The sequence below is a fragment of the Abramis brama genome (assembly GCF_963993115.1).
Source record: "Abramis brama genome assembly, chromosome: 8".
Lineage (NCBI taxonomy): Eukaryota > Metazoa > Chordata > Actinopteri > Cypriniformes > Leuciscidae > Abramis > Abramis brama.
This window is the reverse complement of record NC_139970.1, coordinates 5,017,495-5,041,585: the sequence shown is the minus strand read 5'-3', so window position 1 is coordinate 5,041,585 and position 24,091 is coordinate 5,017,495. Positions and strand designations below refer to the sequence as shown.

The 24,091-nt window shown below is 40.4% G+C and overlaps 1 protein-coding gene and 1 pseudogene across 2 annotated transcripts in view; both read right to left on the bottom strand.

Moving 5' to 3' along the window:
• Positions 1–23,316, bottom strand: part of LOC311087809 (piezo-type mechanosensitive ion channel component 2) — a gene marked incomplete at its 5' end in the record, with an annotated part of 88,740 nt that extends 65,424 nt beyond the window's left edge. Inside the window, 7 exon segments of the mRNA XM_084121280.1 lie at positions 745–958; positions 1,042–1,261; positions 1,580–1,724; positions 7,832–7,877; positions 9,459–9,560; positions 15,428–15,523; positions 23,253–23,316. Coding sequence (XP_083977406.1) covers positions 745–958; positions 1,042–1,261; positions 1,580–1,724; positions 7,832–7,877; positions 9,459–9,560; positions 15,428–15,523; positions 23,253–23,316 — 887 coding nt within the window.
• Positions 4,814–5,848, bottom strand: LOC311088101 (putative nuclease HARBI1; annotated as a pseudogene). Its single transcript has one exon. The product of its transcript is annotated as a putative nuclease HARBI1 (transcript).
• Positions 23,317–24,091: the final 775 nt, after the last annotated feature.

Genomic DNA, 24,091 nt, shown 5'->3' with positions numbered 1-24,091 from the left:
TCACACTGGGCTCGTTTGCTGCGGTCCGAGCCCTGGCGCGATTGTTCCCGGCACCCCCGCAACATTGGTCTGGTTCCACACTCAACTTGATTCTATCGAACTCTGGTGCGTTTGCGTGCATCTTACATCATCGCAAACATGCACGGCGCATGATGGAAAACAATATATTGTGTTTTTTTATTAATTTGGTGCTATTATGCGTAACTGAGTAAACAAAACAGTGTGTGTGTGTGTGTGTGTGTGTGTGTGTGTGTGTGTGTGTGTGTGTGTGTGTGTGTGTGTGTGAAGCATAAGATGGCTTTCTGCTGCTTGCAAATGGACTCTTTTGAGGAGACAGTGGATTTCAATTAATTTGTTGCCCTGATTGCACGCGCTATTCGCGAATACACTGCAGACTCACTCTTGCTCGTACCCAAGGTAAAACTTCAACACTATCATCCTTTACATGTGTTTTATTTAACTACATACATCAGAATCGGCTAAAACACATGTGTAGGATACTTTACTTCCTGAACAAGTAAAGTGATTATGCTTCTTCATTGTAAAACACACTTGTACAGCATGCTTGATGTCAATAACATTGGCTTTTACTGAATGATATTGGTTTACTTAGTAGAGATCTGACCCAGACAGCAACATAGTGTCGGCCCAGATCTGGACCACATCTGGTATATGTGGATTCCACGTGTACCAGATGTGGGCCAGATCTGGGCCGACACTGTGTTGCTGTCTGGGGAACTGCACCTGGCAAAGTCATCCTGTGGAGGAATGAGCTGTTGGAAGAGGGGCAGCTGGTAGAGGTAGAGGATAAGGATGTGTCCTCCACTGAAGATGGTCATCATTACACACAAAGAGCTGTAGTGCAGTAGAGAGATGGTGTAGTCCAATACCCAGCACCATACAAGGCCAAGAAACACCATGAAATACAGTGCTGACGTCAGGGAGGGAAACGTTATACCTGTCAAAATATGTAACATCATTGACTGCATCTATAGATAATTTTCCAGAATGCATGCACACGTTCATCTCTATATGCATTACCTGCCAGTCCTAATAGAACAGTAACCAAAACTTTTCCAGCAGTGTTCATTACAGAAGACATGAGGAATCTCAGACCAGTCATAAATATGATGAGTTTCTGCAGAACGTCGGGGGAGGAGGCAGGAGCGGTGCAGCTCTCAGCAGAGGTGTCTAAAGAGGAACCCTCAGATATTCCACTCTCCCCTTCATATTCTGAGTCTGAAATCTCTTCTTCGGAACCCTGTCAAATTAGGACACAGGACAAAAGCAGCCAACACTAAAAATGGAAATAAAATAAATACAGCAAAAAAAACATTAATCCTTATAATCATTTATGTTACAACACAAAGTAGCCAGTACGTTTTGGATGATTTAATCAATTAACCTTTAAGCAAAGTTAAGTTCCAGCCATGCTTTAATTTTCAAGTAAATTAAAGTCCTTTATAGAGTCCTTTATCAACTGGCCCAGGTGTGTTTGATCTGACTCACAGAAATCTGGACCTGCAGCAGCAGGACTGAGCAGAACCGCTCTAAAATAACAAGACTAGCTGTTCATTACCTCAGTCTTGTAGAGCTGCCGGCTGTTTTCACTGTGATGTGGCTTCTTGGGCTTACACCGGCGAATGATGAACAGTGTAGACAGGAAGACAGCAAAATCTGGCATTAGCAGACGTATTATGTTAAGTGTGTCCACATCGCTAAACCTGGAAAGAGTTCAATAAAAAAAGTTTCACTTACAAAAAGCAAATATACTAGAATCATTGATAAAATTTAAAGTGCCCCATTATGCTATTTTAGTTTCTAGTTCTAGTTTCCTAATGTTGTTTTGGAGTCTCCTACAACAGGTTTACATGCATCAAAGGTCAAAAAACTGTTTAATTTTCTCATAATATACACTTGCACATCACCACATTTTCAATGATTCTCAAACGACTCGTGAGATGAATCAATCTCTCTAAATCCCACCTTTCCGCTACTCTGCTCTGATTGGCCAGACAGCTCAGGCCCCATCCACACTACTGCGTTTTCGTTTAGAAATGGAGACCTTTTGCTACGTTTGCACCTCCCGTCCAGACTAAAATGGCAAAAATGAAGACCTAAAACGGAGAAGTTTATAAACGCTGCCGACCCCGTTTTGCGTTTTGAATCTCCGGAGGGCGTTTTAGTGAAGACGGGTCAACGTCCTGAGGCTTCCTACACCGTAAACTAAACACAGAAATGAACAATGACGTTGATTTTACCATATCAATCCGAGCGCGAGTCCGATGATGAAACACCGGAAGAACTAGTTATTCAACCCGAACCTCCATCGCAAGGACGACATGAGCAGGACTCAGTGTTTCTCAGTGATACACTACTCAGTTTGATGGACATTATGAGATGTTGCAACTGTAATTCCTCACCATCAGCATTAACAAGTGCATGACCATCAACAAACCAATTATTTTACTTGTAATAATTTATTTTCAGAGTATTTTTCTAATATATTGCCATGAATACATGTAAACTGTATCAATAACAGTGCATGTATGCAATGTTGTATACATTAGCCGAGCTCTAGCGTGAATGATCTGATGTAACATAAACGTTGGTAAAACAGATCTTGCTCAATGTGTAATCTTTCCTCAAAGTAGTGAGAACGACAGACAATCTGCATTCATAGACACAGTTATAGGTAATAGTGGCCCACAGCTGATTAGCAGAAGAATTTCAGTAAGACAGTAATAATGTGAGTTAACCAGTTAGCAGGAGACCTACACAATTCTGAACACCATCTTTCAAGAGCAAGCGGTTTGTGAATCCTGCATTGAACTCCGAGATTTGAGAAGCAGTTGTCAGTGAAATAAAGGGAACACAGCAAAAGTTTAGGATTATATTGCTGTGATATCGTGGTAAAGATGAATTTTAACCACTGATTCTTCACATGCTCGTCCTTGGGCAGTAAAAAAAAAAAAAAACTGGCTTTACCGTCACAGTGTAGACTCAACATGATGCTATCCAGTATCCACAGGAATCAGCTGCCGGTTTGAGGTTCGAGTTTTCCCTGGTGTCTGTGGGCGCAATAGGTGGGTGGGCAATATGCTAATGTTTCATCTTGACATCAGAACGAAACGGCTTATGACTCGTTTGAAAAACGATTGCGAATTAGACTTGTAGACTAGATTACTGGTAGACTTGCATGGGATGCTGGTTTTCTGCTTAATTTCTCCTTTTTTGTTCTGAATTTAAAATGTGTTGTTTTTTGCAATGCAGTCAGAGTCTTTTTTGAAACTTGTCTCCCTTATGCAATTTTTATTGTTTTACTTTTTTTTATTCTGTTTGATTTTGTTGCAATAAACTGAAAAGCAGTTTCACTCCAGAACAATGGAAGTTGATCAAAAACCAAAATAGTTTTAATACGGCTTTCATAAAAACATAAGCTACTTATACGGATGGTGTGTTATATATTTGTCACATCCTTTCCAGAATTAACATTACTCTTTCCCTGTCATTGATCAGATTTTCTGTATGCTCTGTACATGGTCTTCGGGGGCACCCTTTGATTTCACAGCTTGATATCAACTGGTTTCTAAACACTGGTCCTGAAGAACACCCAACACAGCACTTTTTGTTTCTCCCTAATCAAACAAACCTGACTCAGATTTTCAGGTCATATGCTCTGTTGACTATTTCTTTGATAAATCGGATAAAAGATCTGTTTTATTTCTTCTTTTTTTGTATTTCATAAAAAAAAAAGTTCTACATTCTGCCCAATGTTGTCCTCCAAACAATGTGCAAATTGAAGCATATGAAAGCAAGTATAGTATCTATGCTACGGACTTCTACAAATTTATTGGTACACTTACAGCTCATTGGGGGAACAGATTATTGATTCCATACTTAAAAGGAATATTCTCATGTATATCTACATGCCTTTGGTATGCCATATGTAATGCAAAGAAAGTGCGAAAATATATGAATAGTTTATTCTACAGATATATTCTAAAATGGTCTGGACAGATTTGATGGTACACCTTTAAAAGAAATACAAAGAATTGTATTACAGTGATGCTTTAAACTTGACTGTTTTGCTTAATTTTGCACAGTTCGCTTTGTCATCCGCAAAAAGAGTGGGTGATATAAAATGAGTGGATGTCTCCTGCTTGGTGTTTGGAGCACATGAGTGTTTCTGAGCCCAGGAGGGGCTACAAAGTAAAATGTTTTTCACCCTTTTAAGGCTTATGGGTCAGTTGTTCAAAGGTAAGCTGATCGGATCTTGGTTATCGGATTGGATCAAATCTTGAAAATGAGTTGTTCAAAAGGGAAAGAAGGAATCTGAAATCAGATTAGATCACAGAATCCAATCCTAGTTTTAATCTGGATCAAACCTTCAGTTTGTGTTGTTCAAAACTTGTCAGTAGGATTTGGATAACTTTGATCCAAAAAAACAGGATTATCCTGATCCCAACAGGGGGTAGGATTTCAAGGTGGATTCCAGGAAGAAAATGTAGTAAAACTTTAAAATTGGTCAAATAATACATTTGTATCATTTAGTGTATATACTTTTATTTATATTTTGCACTTCACTTGTGTAACCGTTGTAACAGTGATAAAGTAGATAAAGTAGACATAGGCTACCAATTAAGCTAGTCAGTATAGTAAAGTAAAATAAAATAAAAGTAAAAATGATCTTGTCCCCATGAAATAATCCCCCAAACAGATTTCAATAACAAATAAAAATAATATATTCCATTTTTCTGTCATTCATCACCATATATTAATTTCAAAGAAACAGTCATCAGAGATGAGCCTGTCAAAAATAATGTCTAACAATTGCATCCCTTACTATACGTCCAGTCAGTCCCTCATTCTGACAAAACGCCAGAGGTTGGTCTGGTTCTTCAACAGGCTCAGGTGCATCATAAACATCATCACAGAGAGGGACACTGCGCCTGGTAGCGATGTTGTGCAGGACGATACACGCAAGTATTTTGTTGCATGCTCCCTGTGGTTCCACTCGCAAGTAGTTAAGGCATGCAAAGCATCTCTTCAGAACTCCATTTAAACGCTCAATTGCACATCTTGTTTTGCAGTGAGCAGTGTTGAAGCGTGCCTGCACAGGTGTGGTTGCTGCAAGAAAAGGAGTCATCAGCCATGGTAGGAGTGGATAGGCACTGTCTCCTAATATTATGCCATCCGGTCGGTTGGTTTGGAGCTCTCTGTATAAAGCACTCTCTCTCAGGATACGTGCATCATGAACAGACCCAGGCCACTTCACGACACAGTTTGTGATGATGAGGTCAGCATCGCCCACAAGTTGGATGTTGATGCTGCACCTCCCCTTTCGGTTGATGTACTCCCAGTCCCTCTCATGAGGTGCTTGGATATGCACATGAGTGCAGTCAATAACCCCAATAGTATTAGGCATGTTCCCCAATAGAAAAAACTTGTGCTTGGTCTGGGCAATCTGGACATCCTTTGGAAGTGAAACAAACTGATTGACCAGGCTGGCCAATGCAATTGACACAGCTTTCACTACATCACTCACAGTTGATTTGTCCACTCCTTTATTGTCACCAACAACTTGGTAGAAAATCCCAGATGCATAGAAGAGCAGACCAATAAGGGCCTGTTCTTCCACAGACAGACTGTGACTCCTTCGGGTTCTCCATTGAAGTTTTGGCCTGACAAGGTCTGCAATTTACTTAATATCAGCATTCCCAAAGCGAAAGTGAGCATACAGTTCTTCAGTGGTGTATTGCTCCAGTGGTTGTGCATGCTCAACATACACCCTTTGACAGTATCCTCTTCCACCAAAACGGTGGTAGCGATGGACAATACCTGCCATGTCAGTGCCTCTCTCTAAGTCCTCTGAGAAAGGCTGAATATAAGATGGCTGTCAAATACCCACACACCAATTGGCTGACGTGCTGTGGCTTGTGTTCAATTAAATCAATCATGCCCAAGGCCTATAAATACTATGTTCACAACAACAGATGAGGTGGAACCATGGACTCAGAAGGACCTAATTTCACTGTTGCAGAAACCCATGCACTGCTGGAGGGTGTTAAGTGCCATTATGCCTCAATGGTAGAAAGCTCTGTTATGGGTGGAATGGTGACTAACAAAAGGAAGAAAGACATTTGGGTTGAAATCACCCAGAATGTGAATGCAATGGGGTCTGGCCAGAAGAGGACCTTGGAGCAAGTGAAATATAGATGGAAGAATCTGAGGGCCAGAGCAACAAAGGACCTTGCTGAAGCAAAAAACACCCAAACAGGCAACAAACCCTTTAAGAAAGGTGAATACACAGATGTGGTTCTGGACATTATTGGAGGTGAGAATTCTAAAGCTCTGCATGGGATTCAAGGTGTTGTAGGGGATGGTGAGCCTACGATTGTAGAGGAAAGTGGGCCAGTTCCTCCTAATGCAGAGGAAACATTCATTCTGGATCTCAGCCCTATTATTGAAGAACAACCTGGATCCTCACTGGTAGAGCCAGCAGTCACAGGAGCTCAGAAAAGAGACTTGAAGCATCCTTTGCCGAATAATAATGATGATGCCTATGAATCACTTCTTAAACGAGAAACTGAAAGAGCAGAAGCACAGATATTCCTGGCAGAGGAACAAATCAAGCTGACCAAACTGCAGCAAACCAAAGCGAAACTTCAGATCAGCCTCCTAAAAGCAGGGCCTGGAAATGCTGGTCTCTCATCCTCAGATGAAGAAGAACCCTGAACATTCTTTATTTTGTTAACTATTGGACATTTAGCCATTTTATTTTTTTAAGACGTTTTCAAAATAGCCACAATGTATTTGTTAATGTATATTTGTTTATTTGTTGTGGCTCAGATGAGGGGTCATAAAATAAATTATGAATGGAAGTGGATGTTTATGTTATTTTTGTGTTTTGTCTCAAAATAAGAAACACTTACAGTGACCCCATGTTGGCCCTTCTACCTGTTCTTTACATAGCTGGTAGCCCACATTGTGATATGTTGTCCCATTTAGAGCACTGGTAATCTGGATTTGGTAATCTTGAAAACTGTGTATCTGGCTCAGGGTGATCCAGTCCAATGATGCTTTGAAAAACCGGCATAAAAGTAAGACGGATTACCTGATCCTGAATAGGAAAAAATGTGATTTCAAAATCCGGATCATTTTGATCCAGATTAAATGTTTTGAACAACTGGCCCTAGAAGGTTACACTACAGGCTTCTCCACTCCACCTTTTAGCTCGGAGGAATCACTCGTTTAAACACTCCATTCTTATGTTTCTAACCTCTATTGTGAAGTGCTTGAAGTGCACTGGATTGTTGACCTGATTCTATGGCAAATAACTCTTTTTTTTTTTTTTTTGGAGAAGCTTGTTAGGATTACAATGTCCCATTCGAATGAGACCCCATTTTACAAGAATTATAGCTTCCTTCTGGGCAGAATCTCAGGAAATGGTGTTCACCGCCACCTTATATGGACACCAATTGTGCCAAGAAAGCTGGGTTACACATAATTGGCCAAATGTATGACACAATTGCTGAGTTCAGAACCGCATTCTAGTATACTACTCTTTCTACTAATACAATATCTTTTTATGACAGAAATAGTAGTAGTATGCTATTATGTGGTTCTGAATTCACCAATTGCCTTGATCCCTTCATCTCATGGAACTGAGGTTTCATGCAAAATAAGAGGGGAAAAAAAGTTAATATTTTTGCTGGGTTTGAATAATTATATTATACTTTTTACTATATTATACTATACTATAGCACAGTTATTTGGCATTTTTAATAAAATTGAAATTCTAAATTGAAAGAATTCATATGTTTCATACCTGACAATGCCGAGGTGAAAGTAAATGTTGTCCCATGGCCCAGTCGCTGATGAATAAAAAGCATGTATTATTATGCATGGATAATTTAGGGTAAATAGAAAACTTGACAACTTTTCAAAAAGCTGATGAATATGGAAGCCCTTTACCACTTCAAAGTAAGTAAAGTGATTAGGGACTTCATGTAATCGTGACTTTACATTCATCCATTCATTCTCCTAACCACTTGTCCTGTGTAAAGGGATAATGACACCTATATGACACTTGCATCGTTTTGAATTTTCATTTAAATGCATCTGGTTGTTGAAACCACATATGTAAATTTTACTCCTCCCAATAATGCTAAAAAATAAATGTGTGAGAGCGTGTTATAGGCTATATGTCTTGTTACAGCCAGATAGGACACACGCATCACCGCAGATGAGCAGCTGAGCATCTATTCATCAAGCCTATGTGCAAACTATCACAAATCAAAGTGAAAGTAAGTCACAGACGCTTAAGACTTGTTTTTGTTGTTGTTAAGACATAAGAGCATGAAATAATATAAAATATGAGCATGCAGTTTATCTGTCTTTTCAGTTTTGCTCAGTTTTGCTCATTGAGGCCTGGTTTCACAGACAGGGCTTGGATTAAGACAGGATTTTGTTCAATTAGGGCATTTAAGTAGCTTTATAAACATGCCTTAGAAAGAAAACATTACTGACGTGCATCTATATATAAAATCTAGAACAGTACAGGCTAGAATAGTGAAGAAAATAAGGCACAGTGAAAGAATAGGAAGTTTTTTTTTGAGACAGCATCAGCAGGATTCAATTAAGTGGTCACATTTCTTGAATATTGCAAGTGACTTGTCTGCCCACCACTGAGGAACAGTGAATGCGAATAATTATGCAAGTAATTTAATGCCTTGCATAATTTAATACTCCAGGCTTCTGGGGTTTCAAAAAGTTGTAATATTGAGTGGAAGTAGGAAGGTGCAGAACCCATGACTGTTCTCAATGTCCTGAACTTGATGTGAGCAGCTACTGGTAGCCAGCGAAAGAAGTAAAGAGAGGTTTGGCTTGGGCTCATTAAAGACGTGCTGCTGTGATCAAGATCATTTGTAGAGGTTTGATTGCGCACGCTGGAAGTCCAGACAGAAGAGCACTGCTATGGTCCAGCATCCTCACAGTTCAGGAAGGGCTTGATCTTTCTAATGTTGTGCAAAGCAAACCCTCAGGACCTCGCTGTTTTTTGCATTGTGGTGTTTGTTGGTCTAGTGTTGTTCTTAACTATAACAAAAGTTTATTATTATTAAAAATCTTTTTCTTTTAAACAATGCTGAAATAAAAATAAAATAAAGCTAAAAAATTTGGTAAAATAAACAAAGGACAGCATATAACAACAAAATTACTCAAATTTAAATTAAAATGAAAAGTAAAACAAAAAATAAATAAAATAAAAGCTAATTTAAAAAAATTAAATACTATATAAATAATACTAAAATAACACTTGGTTGGTCAACTTTTGTCTGTTCACAGTTTGACTTTATCTCCTATCTTAAACTTTCACAATTACTTTTATATTTTTTAACTGTGAGCTACTTTTAAGCAATAATAACAATACTTGCACATATAAGAAAATATCTTACCGTCCTTGGGAATATATGTGAAGGTGATTTGCATCCCACACTGCAATGCCAAAAATATTACTCCAGTGGAGCAAAGAGCACGAAGAAAACTGCCAGTTTTCCCTGCATATACAAACAGAAACAATTTTGCAACAGTCAATTCATTGCATTAACAATTTCACATATGATCTTACAACTTTCAGTTGTTAGGTTCTCTTCCATAGGTTCAATCGATGCGGTGTCCGTAACAGACACTGTGGGTGCACCCAAAAATTCATTGGCTGATGGCACTAGCATCACCGGAGCCTCAAAATGATGCATCACTCCTCAGATTTCTCTTTCAGAAATCTGGCCTGTGCTTGATAGTTATAATCAGGGCCTAAAATGAAGAGCCAAATGCAAGTAAAAACCGGTGTTGGCGGGTATACCGTGTCACTCGCAGGTTGGCTGGTATGAATTCTAACATTGCAATATTGCGAGAACATGAACGTGAACGATGCAACAGAGCTGCATCATCAGGAAAGTTTAAGCCTTGACAAATGAAATATTCAAGTGTAAGAAGATGCAAAAGGGAGCTCATTTTGTTATTATAGCCCAGAAAATCATTAGTAGAGCCCAGAAAGCTAGGTCTCATACTGTGCATGAATACTAAACTGAGCTCTCTTTCAAGTCTTCTTGTGCTTGAACAGACAAATTTACACAAAATTGTCAAAACAATAATGAGTGTCCTAGTAAACATAGTCGGTTATGTCTGAAGTGAACGTTAACAGCTGAAAAAGTAAAAGCATTTGTACAGACGAAAAAAAAAAAAATCACTCATTGCTTTTGACTGAATGACACTTCCTCTAGTTGGTCCCTCACATTCATTCTCTGTCCGATCACCATTATGTTAAGTTATGTTTGCAATCACCTGTCTGCCTGCTGAAGGAACTATTAAACTTTGAGTGTTTTGATCTTGATCCATCCATCCGTCTTCGTCTTCCTGCCTGAACACGTTTGTGACAGATGATCGGACCGCCCAATAGGGATGAACGGGCAAAGTTTATCATCCTGGCTCAGGAGAGCCCTAATTTTTCTCAAGAATTTTCTTTGTTTGGCCGTCACCAGCTCCCTGGACGACGAGACCCTAAAGAACCTGTTCTGGATCGGGGCGGACTTCCACAACACCATTGACCTTCCAGACACCACCGTACTGAATTGGAGGGAGGTGTCTGGAGAGCATTGCACCCCGATTCAGAGCACAGCCAGACCCAGAGCCGTTTCACCACCAGCGATCGTGGAGAAGTCATGTGGGCCCCCCGCAGACCGAGCGGCACCACCCGCAGCGACAAGTGAGCCAGAGCCCGAGGATAAGAGGACAGAGCATACCATCGCCCCAGAAGCAGTGCCCCAGCGTGGATCTGACCTGGGGTGTGAGCCCGAGACAACAGCGGCCGAGGGCGGAGGACTGGCTGATAGAATTCGATGGGGACTTGTCGACTCCCACCCTATCCCGACCGATATCTAATTCATCTGTATTATCCAAGGAGAACTGTGAGAACTGGGAATTATTTTTTCTTTTTTGCTCTATCTTGTGTGAACTTGTGCCATGATTACCTTTGTCATCTCAAGTCTAGTTTCATCGCCACCACCACCACAGAGCTCAGCCAGTACTACAGTCCCATCGCTGCTGGATGCTTGCAGCCCCGCACCGTCTCTGGGGATGCCCTGCAATAACATTGAGCAACCACCAGCAGTGACTATCCAGGAGGATCCTTGAGCTACGCCTCCAGCCTCAGATCTCTTCGCTCCATCTTGGCCCATCGGCTCCGTCATGGCTCTGTCATGGCTCCTCCCACCTTCGGGTTCACCAGAGATCCTCAGTCTAGATCCCTGGTCCCACCGGCTCCCCTTTGGTCAGTCCACTTCCGCCACGGACTTTCGAGCTATCTGCTGCACTCCGTCCCTTCACCCCTTCAGCTGCAGCAGGTTCCTCCTTCCCGTCCTTCCCGTCGGCTTCGCTCACACCATCGTCGCCCCAACCCTCGAGTACTCTGGCTCAACCTACGACGCTCGTCGCCGAGACATCGCCTGGATCTCCTGCACCAGCGATGTCGCTCAGCGCCCTCAACCCTCTGTCTGCGCCACTGTCTCTGTCTCCGTTAGTCGTCCCCCAGATGCTGTCAGCCACCTTAATAATTTGTTACATTTATATATGAATAATAATAAGATAAAAATAATAAGAATTCATTATATTTATATAGCGCTTTTCTCTGCACTCAAAGCACTTTACATAGAAGGGGGAATCTCCTCAACCACCACCAATGTGCAGCACCACCTGGATAATGCGAAGGCAGCCATATTGCACCAGAACGCCCACCACACACTAACTTATTGGTGGAGAGGAGACAGAGTAATGAAGCCAATCATTATATATGGGGAGGATTAGGGGGCCATAATGGACAGAGGCCACTGGGCAAGTTTGGCCAGGATGCCAGGGTTACACCCCTACTCTTTTCCGAAGGACATCATGGGATTTTTAATGACCACAGAGAGTCAGGACCTCGGTTTAATGTCTCATCCGAAGGACGGACATCTTAAAGCCCGGAACACACCAAGTCGAACGTTGGTCAGTCGGGCCATCTGATAATTCTGATTGGCTGTTCAGCTAGCGAACCAGTCCACGAGAAAAAAAACCCTGAGGTGAAGAAGCAAGTAAACAACGAAGTCAAGAGGGAACACACAGAACGCTCTTCTCATTTGCTTTGCATTTCTCATTCCGATAGGTGAATATTTTAAAAAGATATGGCTGTCTGGAACGAGGCAAGTGAAGAAGAATTGATCAGCATGATCAAGGAAGGCCGGCTTTGTATGACAGTACAGAAAAATGTTATGTTAACCATGTGGTGAAAGCTGAACTGTGGCGTAATATAAAAAATAAACTTGTAAGTCAGGTAAGATTTCCTTTTTGGCAAATGATGTCTTTAGAAAACTTTTTTTGTTATTTTTCAATAGTCCATAGTAAAAAAAAAAAAAAAAAATCACATTGGTTAGGGTTTTGTGTTGTGTGTGTGTGTGTATTTTTAAAATCGGAGGTTTCAGCTAACTTGAGCTCTCGACACCGGTTCGGGAAAGACCCTTGAGCCTGTTTCTGGAGTATCCATGGTTTCACCCATTTAGTGCACTTTTGCTTATTTTTCACCTCTGCTTCTTCCTTTCCTCTTCCACAAGCAAAAGAACAAGGGCTGACAACGCCAGTGCCATTTGCAACGTGTCAGACATTTCTAAAATTTCACGAATCCGTCTGTGATGAGCGAGATTCTGATCTGCCATTTAAGGCACCTTTGCTTATGTTTTGTATCCCTGTAGCTCTTCTGGTTTCCCGCTTTGAGTAACTAAAACAGACTACTGCCATCTGCTGGTACGAAAAGGTATTTCCTCTTACGCAGGCGCAGAACGGACGTGCTACTTGGCCATCGGGTGTCGAGTGTCGGCTTGGTGTATCAGGGCAACTTTTGACCCAGACGCTGCTGACGTGAGCCGACCCCGCAGTCTGCGTTTGTCGCACCTAGTTCGTCGGCGTCGGCTTGGTGTGTTGCGGGCTTAACCCCATCTTGGCTCCTCCCTCCTTTGACTTCGCCATGGGCTGTCGGCACTGGGGAGCTTTGGGTCTGTGCCATCGGCCAACCACCATCGCCGCCACCAGGGGATCATCGTCCTACCATCACCATCCTTTTGTGTCGTCTATCTGGCCACTCTACCCGTCATCACCCCCATGGATGCTCCCTCCATCTGTTCCTTTGTGGAGTCTCTGCCTGTTTCTGCCAGCCCTCTGCCTGCTCCTCCTTTTCAGCCCTTCTCCAGCTCCTCGCCCGCCTCCAAAATCTCCACCCTCCCTCCTCTGTTTATGTTGTTCTTCTTACGGCGCGAGGTCATGCCTACTCCAAGGGGGCGTTATGTCACTATTATGTTCAGTTTGTTTTCATTAGTCACATGTTTTCCTTTATTCAGTTTTCCCGCCACTCCATTGTTACCATGGTCACCGTCATTATAAGTTAATTTGGTTCAACTGTGTTCTATTAATCATCCTCATTTGTGTTTGCTATATAAGTTGGTCCCTCACATTCATTCTCTGTCCTATCACCGTAACGTTAAGTTGTGTGTCCTATCACTTGTCTGCCTGTTTAAGGAATTATTAAACTTTTGAGTGTTTTGATCTTGATCCGTCTTCGTCTTCCTGCCTGAAGATGAGTGTGACAGTTATGCTGGGTTAAATAGGTACTAAAATAACCCTATAGCTGGAAATAACCCTATAGTCACTATAAAAAAAGATTCAATGTTTAAAAAACTAAAGAAAAAACAACGTTTTTTAGACCCACATGGATGAGTTGGGTCTTTCTCGCACAGCTGAAAATCATTTCATGCCAGGTGAGGAAATGAAACAGTTCATGGAAGCAATAATGCATACTATATTGTCCTTTATACAGTATATGCCACTTCGTCATCCTCACAAATGATAAAATTCAACTATAACACATTTAGTGATCTTTCTTAAAAAAGGAACAGAATGCTTTGTGTTCACTATAAAAGCGAGGTTGATTCTGACTTTTACTGCCCTGTATATCCTGCTTCACTACATTCACTTCAATAGTTGACAGGAACACTTTCTGTATCTTAACAGTTCATGAACAGATTATGCCAGATCTAGATCTAGAAAATCAAACAGAGTGGGAAAATAACTCAGCGAAGGGAAGCCAGACACAATTACAAAAGAAACCCATCTTAAACATATCATAAGTAGCATCTATTGCTATTTGCACTTAGTGAAATTAATAAATTAAGACAAACATAATATTTGTACTGTAATTTTACTATTGTTCTGTAAAATAAAAGTAATAAATATATATTATAATAAAATATACTCTAAAACTACATTTAATAATACCTATCCCAGCATCTCGAGGCAGTGTAATAAATGTAATACTATTGCACTGTAAAAAATCAATAATAAATGTCTTATCTATATAGCCTGTCTTTTAATGAACAAAACAGCCTTTGCAATAGCTGTAAAGAAAAAAACATTAAAAACCACAATGTTTTTTATTGTGTTTGATAAAATTTATTGGATTTGTTGGATCTTGAATTTAATGCACTTTTAATACATTTTGGACCCCGCTCTGCACTCTCTTGACTGTGGATTTATTTATTATTTTTTAACACTGCTAATTCTGCCAGTTAATCATCACTGTTTGATCCTGTGCTTTCCCCCACAGGATATTTAACATCATTAGTCTTTGTAAAAGTATGGGAAATGAGAATGCTGTATCATCTTGGTTGGATAAAGTGTTAAAAGAGATTTTGATTAGTTAGCAATAAATCAATTATATTTGTGAAAACACTTAGCTGATGCAGCAAATGTGTTACTGATTGCCTAATTTTTTCTAAAAGCTTTGTCATCTTTTTTTCAGCTGAGACCTTATACAATTATACCATCCTTAACTTGCATTTTACAGTAAACACTGTGTGTGTGTGTGTGTGTGTGTGTGTGTGTGTGTGTGTGTGTGTGTGTGTGTGTGTGTGTGTGTAAATTAGTTTAAAGCAAGGACAGAGGAAATATAGGGAAATATGTGAGAAAATGTCTGACAGGATTATATGGATCTATAAAGCACTCAACCAAATGTCCACTTGCAGGTAATCTCTGTAGCTTGACTCTGCTGACAGCACAACTCTCTGGAATTATTGTAATGCATCATTGATGAGATGGCTAGACCTTTAACAATGTTTGCTGAATTGAGAAGAATACCAACCAAAACTAAAAAAATACACTGTGTGCCACCACTATATGTACATACTACACACACACACACACACACACACACACACACACACACACACACACTACTACAGATACTCTTTTGTCGTATCTATAGGAAAAGCTGTCACAAAATATTACAGTACATTACCTTAAACATTACCTTACTATAGACAAAGCATTACTGATTCTCACTTACCCTTCATAGTAGCCAAGTCTGGACTGGGCAACAGTGGTACGGACAGAAGGAAAAAAAGATACACAACTGACAGCCCATTGTACCTCAGTGATATTGCTGTGGGGAGAAAAGTATTACAGTATAAGTAAATGAAAAAGTATAAGAGACATAAGAATACATGGGTTATCATTTGGCATCATTATTCTATGTTTTTTCTGCTACCATGCTATTTAGTGGCAAAATTCCAGAAATAATTTCCCAGATGCAAGTTATTTATCGGCAAGAGCATATTTTAACCAAACAGGAAAGGAAACGGCATGCAATGTGGTATTTTAATAATATAGTTTCTCTTTGAAAATATTTGTTCAAATTATGAACAAAAAAAAAAAAAATAATAATAAAAAAAAAAATATATATATATATATATATATATATATATATATTTTTTTTTTTTTTTTGAAATGTTAAATTAATTCAACTTAAACACTTGAATATTAATATTCCATACATTTATTGTAACACCAAATTTCCTGGTTCAAGATTTTCTATTCAAGTCGATTCATTTGAGGAACATCTTGGTAACGCCATCACACAGCATTGCTTTATAAGGCAATAGAATGCATGTGTAGCACCTATTTACTTGAATGGGGAAAGACCAAAACCTGATTTAAAGACCAATTATATTTCAGCATTATTGAAATATCTACAATACTTGACAAAAATGGTCTCATGGCGAAAAAAAAATTACAAATTTCAGACTGGTCCAGTTAATGTGGAATTAACTCTAGAAAAGAGGTTTGACTTCTACTACAAGATGCCTATGGAGTTATTCAGTCAGACATTTTTTAAAACACACACCGGTTTGGAAAATATGTGAGAAAAAGAATTTCACTAAGTGCTAGAATACACTACACGGCTCCGCACTACAAGTCAAGTCAACTTTATTTATATAGCGCTTTTAACAATGCAGATTGTTTCAAAGCAGCTTTACAGTGATAACAGGAAAATGATCAATGATGCAAACAGAGTTCATTTCGGCAGCTCTAAAAGAAAATAGTGTCATTGTTCAGCTCAAGTCAGTTCTGTTGTAAAGATCATCAATTATTAAATTCATTAAATTCATCTATAAAGCAGTTCTACCAAAAACATTGATGTCATCATCCAGCTCAGTTCAGTTCTTACACAGAGGAGTCAGTCAGACCAATAATACTGTTGAATATTTAGTGTCCCCAACTAAGCAAGCCACGCTGGATTTCAAGGCATTGAACACTTGCCAATTTTGTAAATGGTTACAGAGAAAAACTGGGCATCATATACTAAATGACTGAGGATTACACATTACCGGATTTTCAAATCATTCCCAACACAACAAATTTACACAGAAACACGCACCTCATTGCCCAATGAAACAAACATACACTCCTGGGCAGAAAAAAATAGGCCAAGCCAAAAATGGCAAAATATGTAATGGTCTTAACCATAATCACAAATCACTGGTCAGTAAATTAGCAAGAATTATTACACGAATACTGTAGATAAAGTAACTTAGTCTGGAATAGTCTTCCCCAACTTGCAGACAGTTTTTTACAGGAAGAAGAATCAGTGCCGTTTCACTCAGTGCTGGTGGCTTCAAACAGTCACAAGTAGCTGAAAAATGTCTCCCAGTTCGTTTGAGTTTAATTTAACCGTTATCATTTTGTCTTTTTAAACGGGGAAAAATCTAAGATAATGTCAGTAAATTATGGAGTGTCGCAAGGATCTGTGTTAGGCCCTCTGCTATTTTCAATATATGTGCTGCCACTTGGTAAAATTATAAGAAAACATGGAATTAGTTTCCACTGTTATACCAAAGATACTCGACCAGATTCATCACGACCAGATGAATTATCTAAATTATACAAGTTGACAGAGTGTGTTAAAGATATAACATATTGGATGACCAGTAATTTTCTTCTATTAAATGAATATAAGCCTGGGTGTTATATTAGACAGCAAAATCATATTTCATATGTTACAAAAACAGCCTTCTTCCACCTCAGAAACATTGCTAAGCTATGGAACATGCTGTCTGTTTCTGATGCAGAAAAGTTATGACCTCTAGACTAGATCTCCTGCATCCTCAATAAACAACTACAGTTAGTCCAAAATGCAGCTGCTAGAGTTCTTACTAGGTCAAAAAAATATGATCACATAACACCAATTTTATCTACCTGATGTTACCTTCAGTTTTAAGTTCACAGTTTTTTTTTACAGAGAAATTGACATAGAATGTGTCTGAGACAGACGATAATATTGAGGAAAACCCTGATTATTAGGTATCCTCATCAGATGAGAAGTGTTGACCCTCATGTTGTCTCTCAACCACCAGCAGACGCATTACCTTCCAAAAATGGAAAGTTATTATGGTCCTGCTCCCCACTTGAACATCAGGGTAGCCTTAGTTCTGCTAATGTCATCAAAATGGTTCTAGAGCCCAGCAGATATGCTTTCAGTCATGTCCAAGATCTACAGGTGATATTTTTCCCTGCAAGCGTTTTTGATAATTTTCACAAATCGTTCATGGCACCCATAATATTTTGTTGTAATATCTATCATGCAATATATCAAAAGAAAGAACAGACCCTCTGCTTAAAAAAAAAAAAAAAATTCTAGCTTCATGCATTCCTTTTTTATCAACACTTGAATGTGGGTAAGTTTAATAAAAAACAACAACAACATTTTGAGCAAAAAGCTGAGAAAAACATGTTTTTGTCAAAGACTACATTCATATGGGATTCAGAACGATGATCAAAACACAGATGGAGTAGATCGAGTTCATCAAAACCTCCAAAGCTTCTCAGCCCTATAGCTCGTCCTGGGTCAACATTTCATTCAGTAACATTAGGCAGTTTTGATTTATATGCTGTTTAATAATGTTGATGATCGTGTTACTTTACATATGCATATGATATCGCTTGTTTCTGCTTCTTTGCCTGTGTTTTGATCAGGAGATTCAGTCATCTTTCAGAAGATGCGTAACAGCGCCCCCTACTGTATAAAGAATGAAAACACGGAAAGCCGGAAAATTCCGTCAATGGCAGGGAAAGAGTTAAGGAAGGTATAGCCAATGACGACATGTGGCTTTGAAAATACAGTGATTGGGTTCAGCAACTCTTTACAGTTTTACTTTCTTAAGTGAACGTCTCGGTTACGTATGTAACCCTCGTTCCCTGAGGAGGGAACAGAGACGTTACTTCAGTGACTGACGAATGGGGGTTTCGCTTAGAAGCCTATCACCTTCGAGTTCTTACAAAATGAGCCAATGGCAAAACAATGCCATGGGTCTGCGGAATTTGCATAGCGCAACTCCACCCCACTTCACTTTACTTTACTTTATTAATTCACCCACACATAAAATCAAGACAAATGGCACAGACCAAATGGCACATATAGTCATGTGTGAATCAGGTGAGGACAGGCTCCCTAGGACAGGACCACGTGGGTATAAAGGAAGCAGCGCAGGAATCTCGCATTATGATATGCTGAGGAGCTGAGACTGAACTCCCGGCTGTTCCAGCGGTACAGCGGTACAGTGGTTGTGGCAGGAGGATGTAACGTCTCTGTTCCCTCCTCAGGGAACAAGAGTTACATACGTAACCGAGACGTTCCCTTTTGTTCAGTCACTCCGAGTTACATCAGTTACTGACGAATGGGGGTCCCAATTCAATCACGTCACAGAGGCTGTCTTCCAGTGCCCTGCGCAAGTCTGAGCTCCCTGTCGTGAGACTAGCACGGACGAAGGACTCCTACTTAACACAGGAATACCAAGGTAGGGTGGGAAGCATATCTCAAGGGAAATATGCAACACAATGCCTGCATGAAGGGAGGACTTACACATACACATTTGACTAGCAAGCGGGCTGCATATGGAGAACACTGGGGTGTCCAGCCCGCAGGGTGGAATCTTTCAACCCCAGGGGTGGCAAGGTGGCTTGCCAAGGGAAAGACACACGCTCAGAGAGGCTTACAGTGGATATACACATGTGGGGGTCGCCCAAGGGGGGAACCATGCACATGGAGGCACCTAGCTTACACGAAAGCTGCCGCAGGCATAACTCTGGCGCTGATGTCAACAGTGGTGGAGGAACTTGGGGCTTCCGGAGAAACTCACCTGAGGAGAACATTGCACATATCCAGTCCGAGGAGTGAAATGGCGAGCAAGCGAAGACACCTGAGCAGATCCTAGTTACCGGCTACTTGAAGCGAGTACACGAGAGGACGCTGGCTCAACTTGGAGATTGTAGAATCTTGCTAATGTGTTAGGTGTCGCCCAGCCTGCAGCTCGCCATGCGCTAGAGCCCAAGAGGAGGCCACACTCCGAGTGGAGTGTGTCCGAACCCCAAGGGGGCATGGTCAACCTTGCTGCTGGTATGCCAAAGCAATGGCGTCCACTATCCAGTGAGACAACCTTTGCTTGGAGAGAGCCTTTCCCTTCAGCTTCCCACCATAACAGACAAAGAGCTGGTCTGAGGTCCTGAAACACTGCATTCTGTCTTTGTAGGCACGGAGGGCGTGTACTGGACAGAGCAGTGCCAAGGCTGGGTCTGCCCCCTCCAAAGGCAGCGCTTGCAGGTTCACCACCTGATCTCGAAAGGGGGTGGTGGGAGCCTTGGACACGTATCCAGGGCACAATTCTAGGCATGCTTCATCAACTGAAAATGCCTGCAGATCCCCTACCCTTTTGATGGAGGCCAATGAAACCAGGAGTGCTGTCTTCATAGAGAGGAACTTAAGCTCAACTGATTGCAGAGAGCTCTCTACAGGGCAGATAAGACCACTGCGAGGTCCGAAGAGGGTACGAGGGGAGCGTGAGGAGGATTTAATCTCCTGGCTCCCTTCAGGAACCCGGTGACCAGGTCGTGCTGACCTATTGTTTTCGACTCCAAGAGGACATGGTAGGATGAGATAGCGGCCACGTAAACCTTGAGGGTGGAAGGAGACAGCCTCCGTTCCAACCCTTCTTGGAGGAAGGAGAGCACAAACCCGATCAGGCATTTTCTGGGGTCTTCCCTTCGCCAGTAGGGTGGCGACCTCTGCATGACAGGGGCATAGCCACCGACCATGATGTAATGGACTCCCCAGAAGCTGGGAGGAGAAGCTGGGAGGAGAACATGCAAAGTGATTTGCATAGCCGAGCCTGATGGTTCTCGCAAGCCAGCGGAACAGATTGGGAAGCTCCAAAAACTGAACCAGCGGGGTCATGTGAACCGCAGAAGTACCCACGATGGGGCAGCAAGGCAGAATGACCGGCCCACACATGGGAGGCGGAGCGTCCTAGTGTGGGGGCACAGTCATATGCCGCGTCCTGACAGAGGAGGTCAGGGAAGGACAAGCGTTCCACGGGGGCCTGCTCTGACGGGTCAGCGACAGAGGGGGACGTCAGTGGCGAGGCGGAGCATCGTAAAGTCAAAGGAGACCTTGTGATGCAGCAATAGAGTCAGTGAAGATAGACATGATTTCAGTGCTGAAGCCCCCAGGGAGAAACATACACTTGTTGGCAGATCACTGCACAGAAATAAGATCTCGCTGGAACACGCTGTCACACCAACACTGCTGAAGAGTCTCGTATCAAGAACTCGTAGACAGCTTGCAGTGGAGAGAAGTGAAGAGAACACTCGGCTCCGAAGCAAAAACATAATGCGAGATTGCCGCGCTACTTCCTTTATACCCATGCGGTGGGGCGGAGTTGCGCACTGCAAATTACACATACCCATGGCATTGTTTTGCCATTGGCTCGATTTTTTGTAAGAACTCGAAGGTGATAGGCTTCTAAGCGAAACCCCCATTCGTCAGTCCCTGACGTAACTCGGAGAGACTGAACGAAAAGGAACTAAAGTTCTTTGCAATGAAATAACTGAAGTAATTTATTTTCAGCAAACTACTCATTTTCCAATACTTTATATTTTTTCAGTACTTGTAATTAAGTGAATTATTTCTTAACTTCAAATCCTAATTTTATTTATATAGCATATTTAAAAACAACTTTTCTGCCCAAAGTGCTTAACAGTCATTTTAGAAGAAGAGTCTATAAAAAAGATTTTCATTTTTTAAATGAAAAAAGATAAGAATCCATATAATAAATGAATAAATGCCAACAATTGACATGCTTATACACAAATACCCATCACATTATCGTGCCTACAGCACACACACAATTACTCAAGGTCCCCTTCAAAAACTAGGTTTAAAAAGATCCGTTTTCAACTGAGACCTAAAAACCTCTATAGATGGAGCCTGCCGAATACAGATTGGAAGACTGTTCCTCAATTTAGGAGCAACTACTGTAAAAGCTCGGTCACCCTTTGACTTCTTCTCTGAACGAGGGACTGCCAACAACATCCCCAAGCCGATGTATAAAATCCTGAAATGTTACTGATATAAATTGGAGACATGTTGTGAAGAGCTTTAAACCCAATAATAAAATCTTAAAATCAATCCTATACAGAACCGGCTGCCAATGAAGAGAGGATAACACAAGTAATGTGATCCCCTTCTTTTTGTACCGGTCAGAAGCTTGGCTATGGTGTTCTGTACAAGCTGCAAACCAGATAATTGTTGCTGACTGAATGAACCCTGCATAGAGGGAGTTGCAGTAATCCAGTCTTGAGGTAATAAAAGCATGAACAATAATCTACAAATTTATAAAAGTAAGAGTTTTAACCTAGAAATCAGTCTAAGTTGATAGCTACTTTTTACAACAGATTTGATCTGTCTGTCAAAGCTGAGGGATTATGACACCCAGATTCCTCACACTGTCTTCCACCGTTATTCCTAGGGAAGCAATAGTACTGGCTATATTCTCTTTAACTTTTGGTTGACCAAATATTATTATCTTGGATTTTCTTTCATTAAGCTGAAGAAAATGTTGAGTAGCAATACTTTTACAAGTACAAATTTTCAGTACTCTTTCCACCTCTGAATGTGTCCAAATACCTTTATGTTCTTTAAAATAAGTTTTATTCAGAATATAATAAAATGTGCCAGACAAATATGTGCACTTATGCATTAAAACAGTATAACCATATAAATGTTATAAATTTGCATACAGTACATTTATTTCCACTAAAAATATCCAAGACTAAAACACTTAATATGAAAATCAATACTTCAGTCTTTGCAACATTTTAGACTCTTAAGTGCATATCCAATATTCATTAATGTACTTACTCTTCCATATTTACTCTTTTAGAAATGTATGAATAAATTTTATAGTAATGTCATAAGTTATTTCCACATCTTTCCAGCCAATGGCCTGAAGTTCATTGCTGAAGTCACACAGTCATTAGAAGAGCCTTCTTTTCTCGCTTTCTGCAACCCATATTGGCATTTTTTAAATTATTCATATTCAAAGTTTAAGAAAATCCACCTACAAGTTTTTTTATGTTTAATAAAACCATTAGAATTGGGATTGATTTTTTGTCAATCGAGCAGCCCTAATGCTTGGTATGCAAAACAAAATGTTACGCACTAATTTACAATTAGTGTAAAAAATGGCAGATGCTACATTGTGTAAAAGTGGTAAATACTGTTTGTCTAGAAAATAATACTAGCTTCCAGTTATTGGTCAATACCAAAATGCAGAAGAATTACCATAAAATATCTCTGCTGTGCAGAGACATTTTAATCGTTCTTCTACCTGCACATTAACATGAACGTATTCCCTAAGATTTTGTATGGACAGCAGAATATTTGCCTCTACTCCCATTTGACTAAGAATGGGCTACAATTTTATGAAATTATTACATGCCTAAGATTGTTTTAACAAGCCAACTGTTTTCAAACTACCTACAAGTAAGCTTTAACTTACCGGTCAGAAGTAAAACAGGTAGAAGTAAATGAAATAGAGTCCCCACTATGACATCTCGTGGCATTTCACCCAGACTCTGTGCTCTCATGATGGAGTTGTGCTGTGACTGCACTGACAGCACATTAAATCACATCATCTTCAGGAAGTCAACCCCCCCCCCCACCCCCACACCCACACCCACACCCACCCCCACACACACACGCACGCACACGCAAGCATTTATAAAAACATGAAAATCACAGTGATAGAAAGCTGTAGATGTTTAACTTAAATGCAGATGCTCATTTTCAAGTTAAGTTTTAACCTACATACAACACATATATTTATGACTAATTCATTCCGATGTCACTGTACTCCAGACTGCACTGAATTTTCATGGTCTTGGAGTTTTTCCTCAAGACATTAATATTTTTGTGGTGAAATATTAATGAATCAATAAAAACAGTATGTTCTCCTGTAAGAGGAACATTAGTGCAGAGGTAAATTTGAAGAGCATATTGTATTCCTGCAAAGATGTAAAGAAGAGGAAAAGTCAGGCAAAGGTGGTCAGAGGGGAATAGATATGAGACACTCTTACAATATGTGGTGCCATGTTGACTGTTCAGGTGGAACAATGTATATCTGCCACAACTGAAAAAAAAATCATTAATAAAATCATTATTCTACCGAATTACTTCAAACTGTGGTCTTACAATAAGAAGAACTATTCAAAAACATATGAACTTAGATATTTGATAACATTTGTGTTCTGTTTAGTTTGTCTTCATTGGACTTGTCAGCCTGTCATCACGTCACGTGTCGTCTTCACTGTCTTGTATTCTCAGTCCTATTTAGTGTGT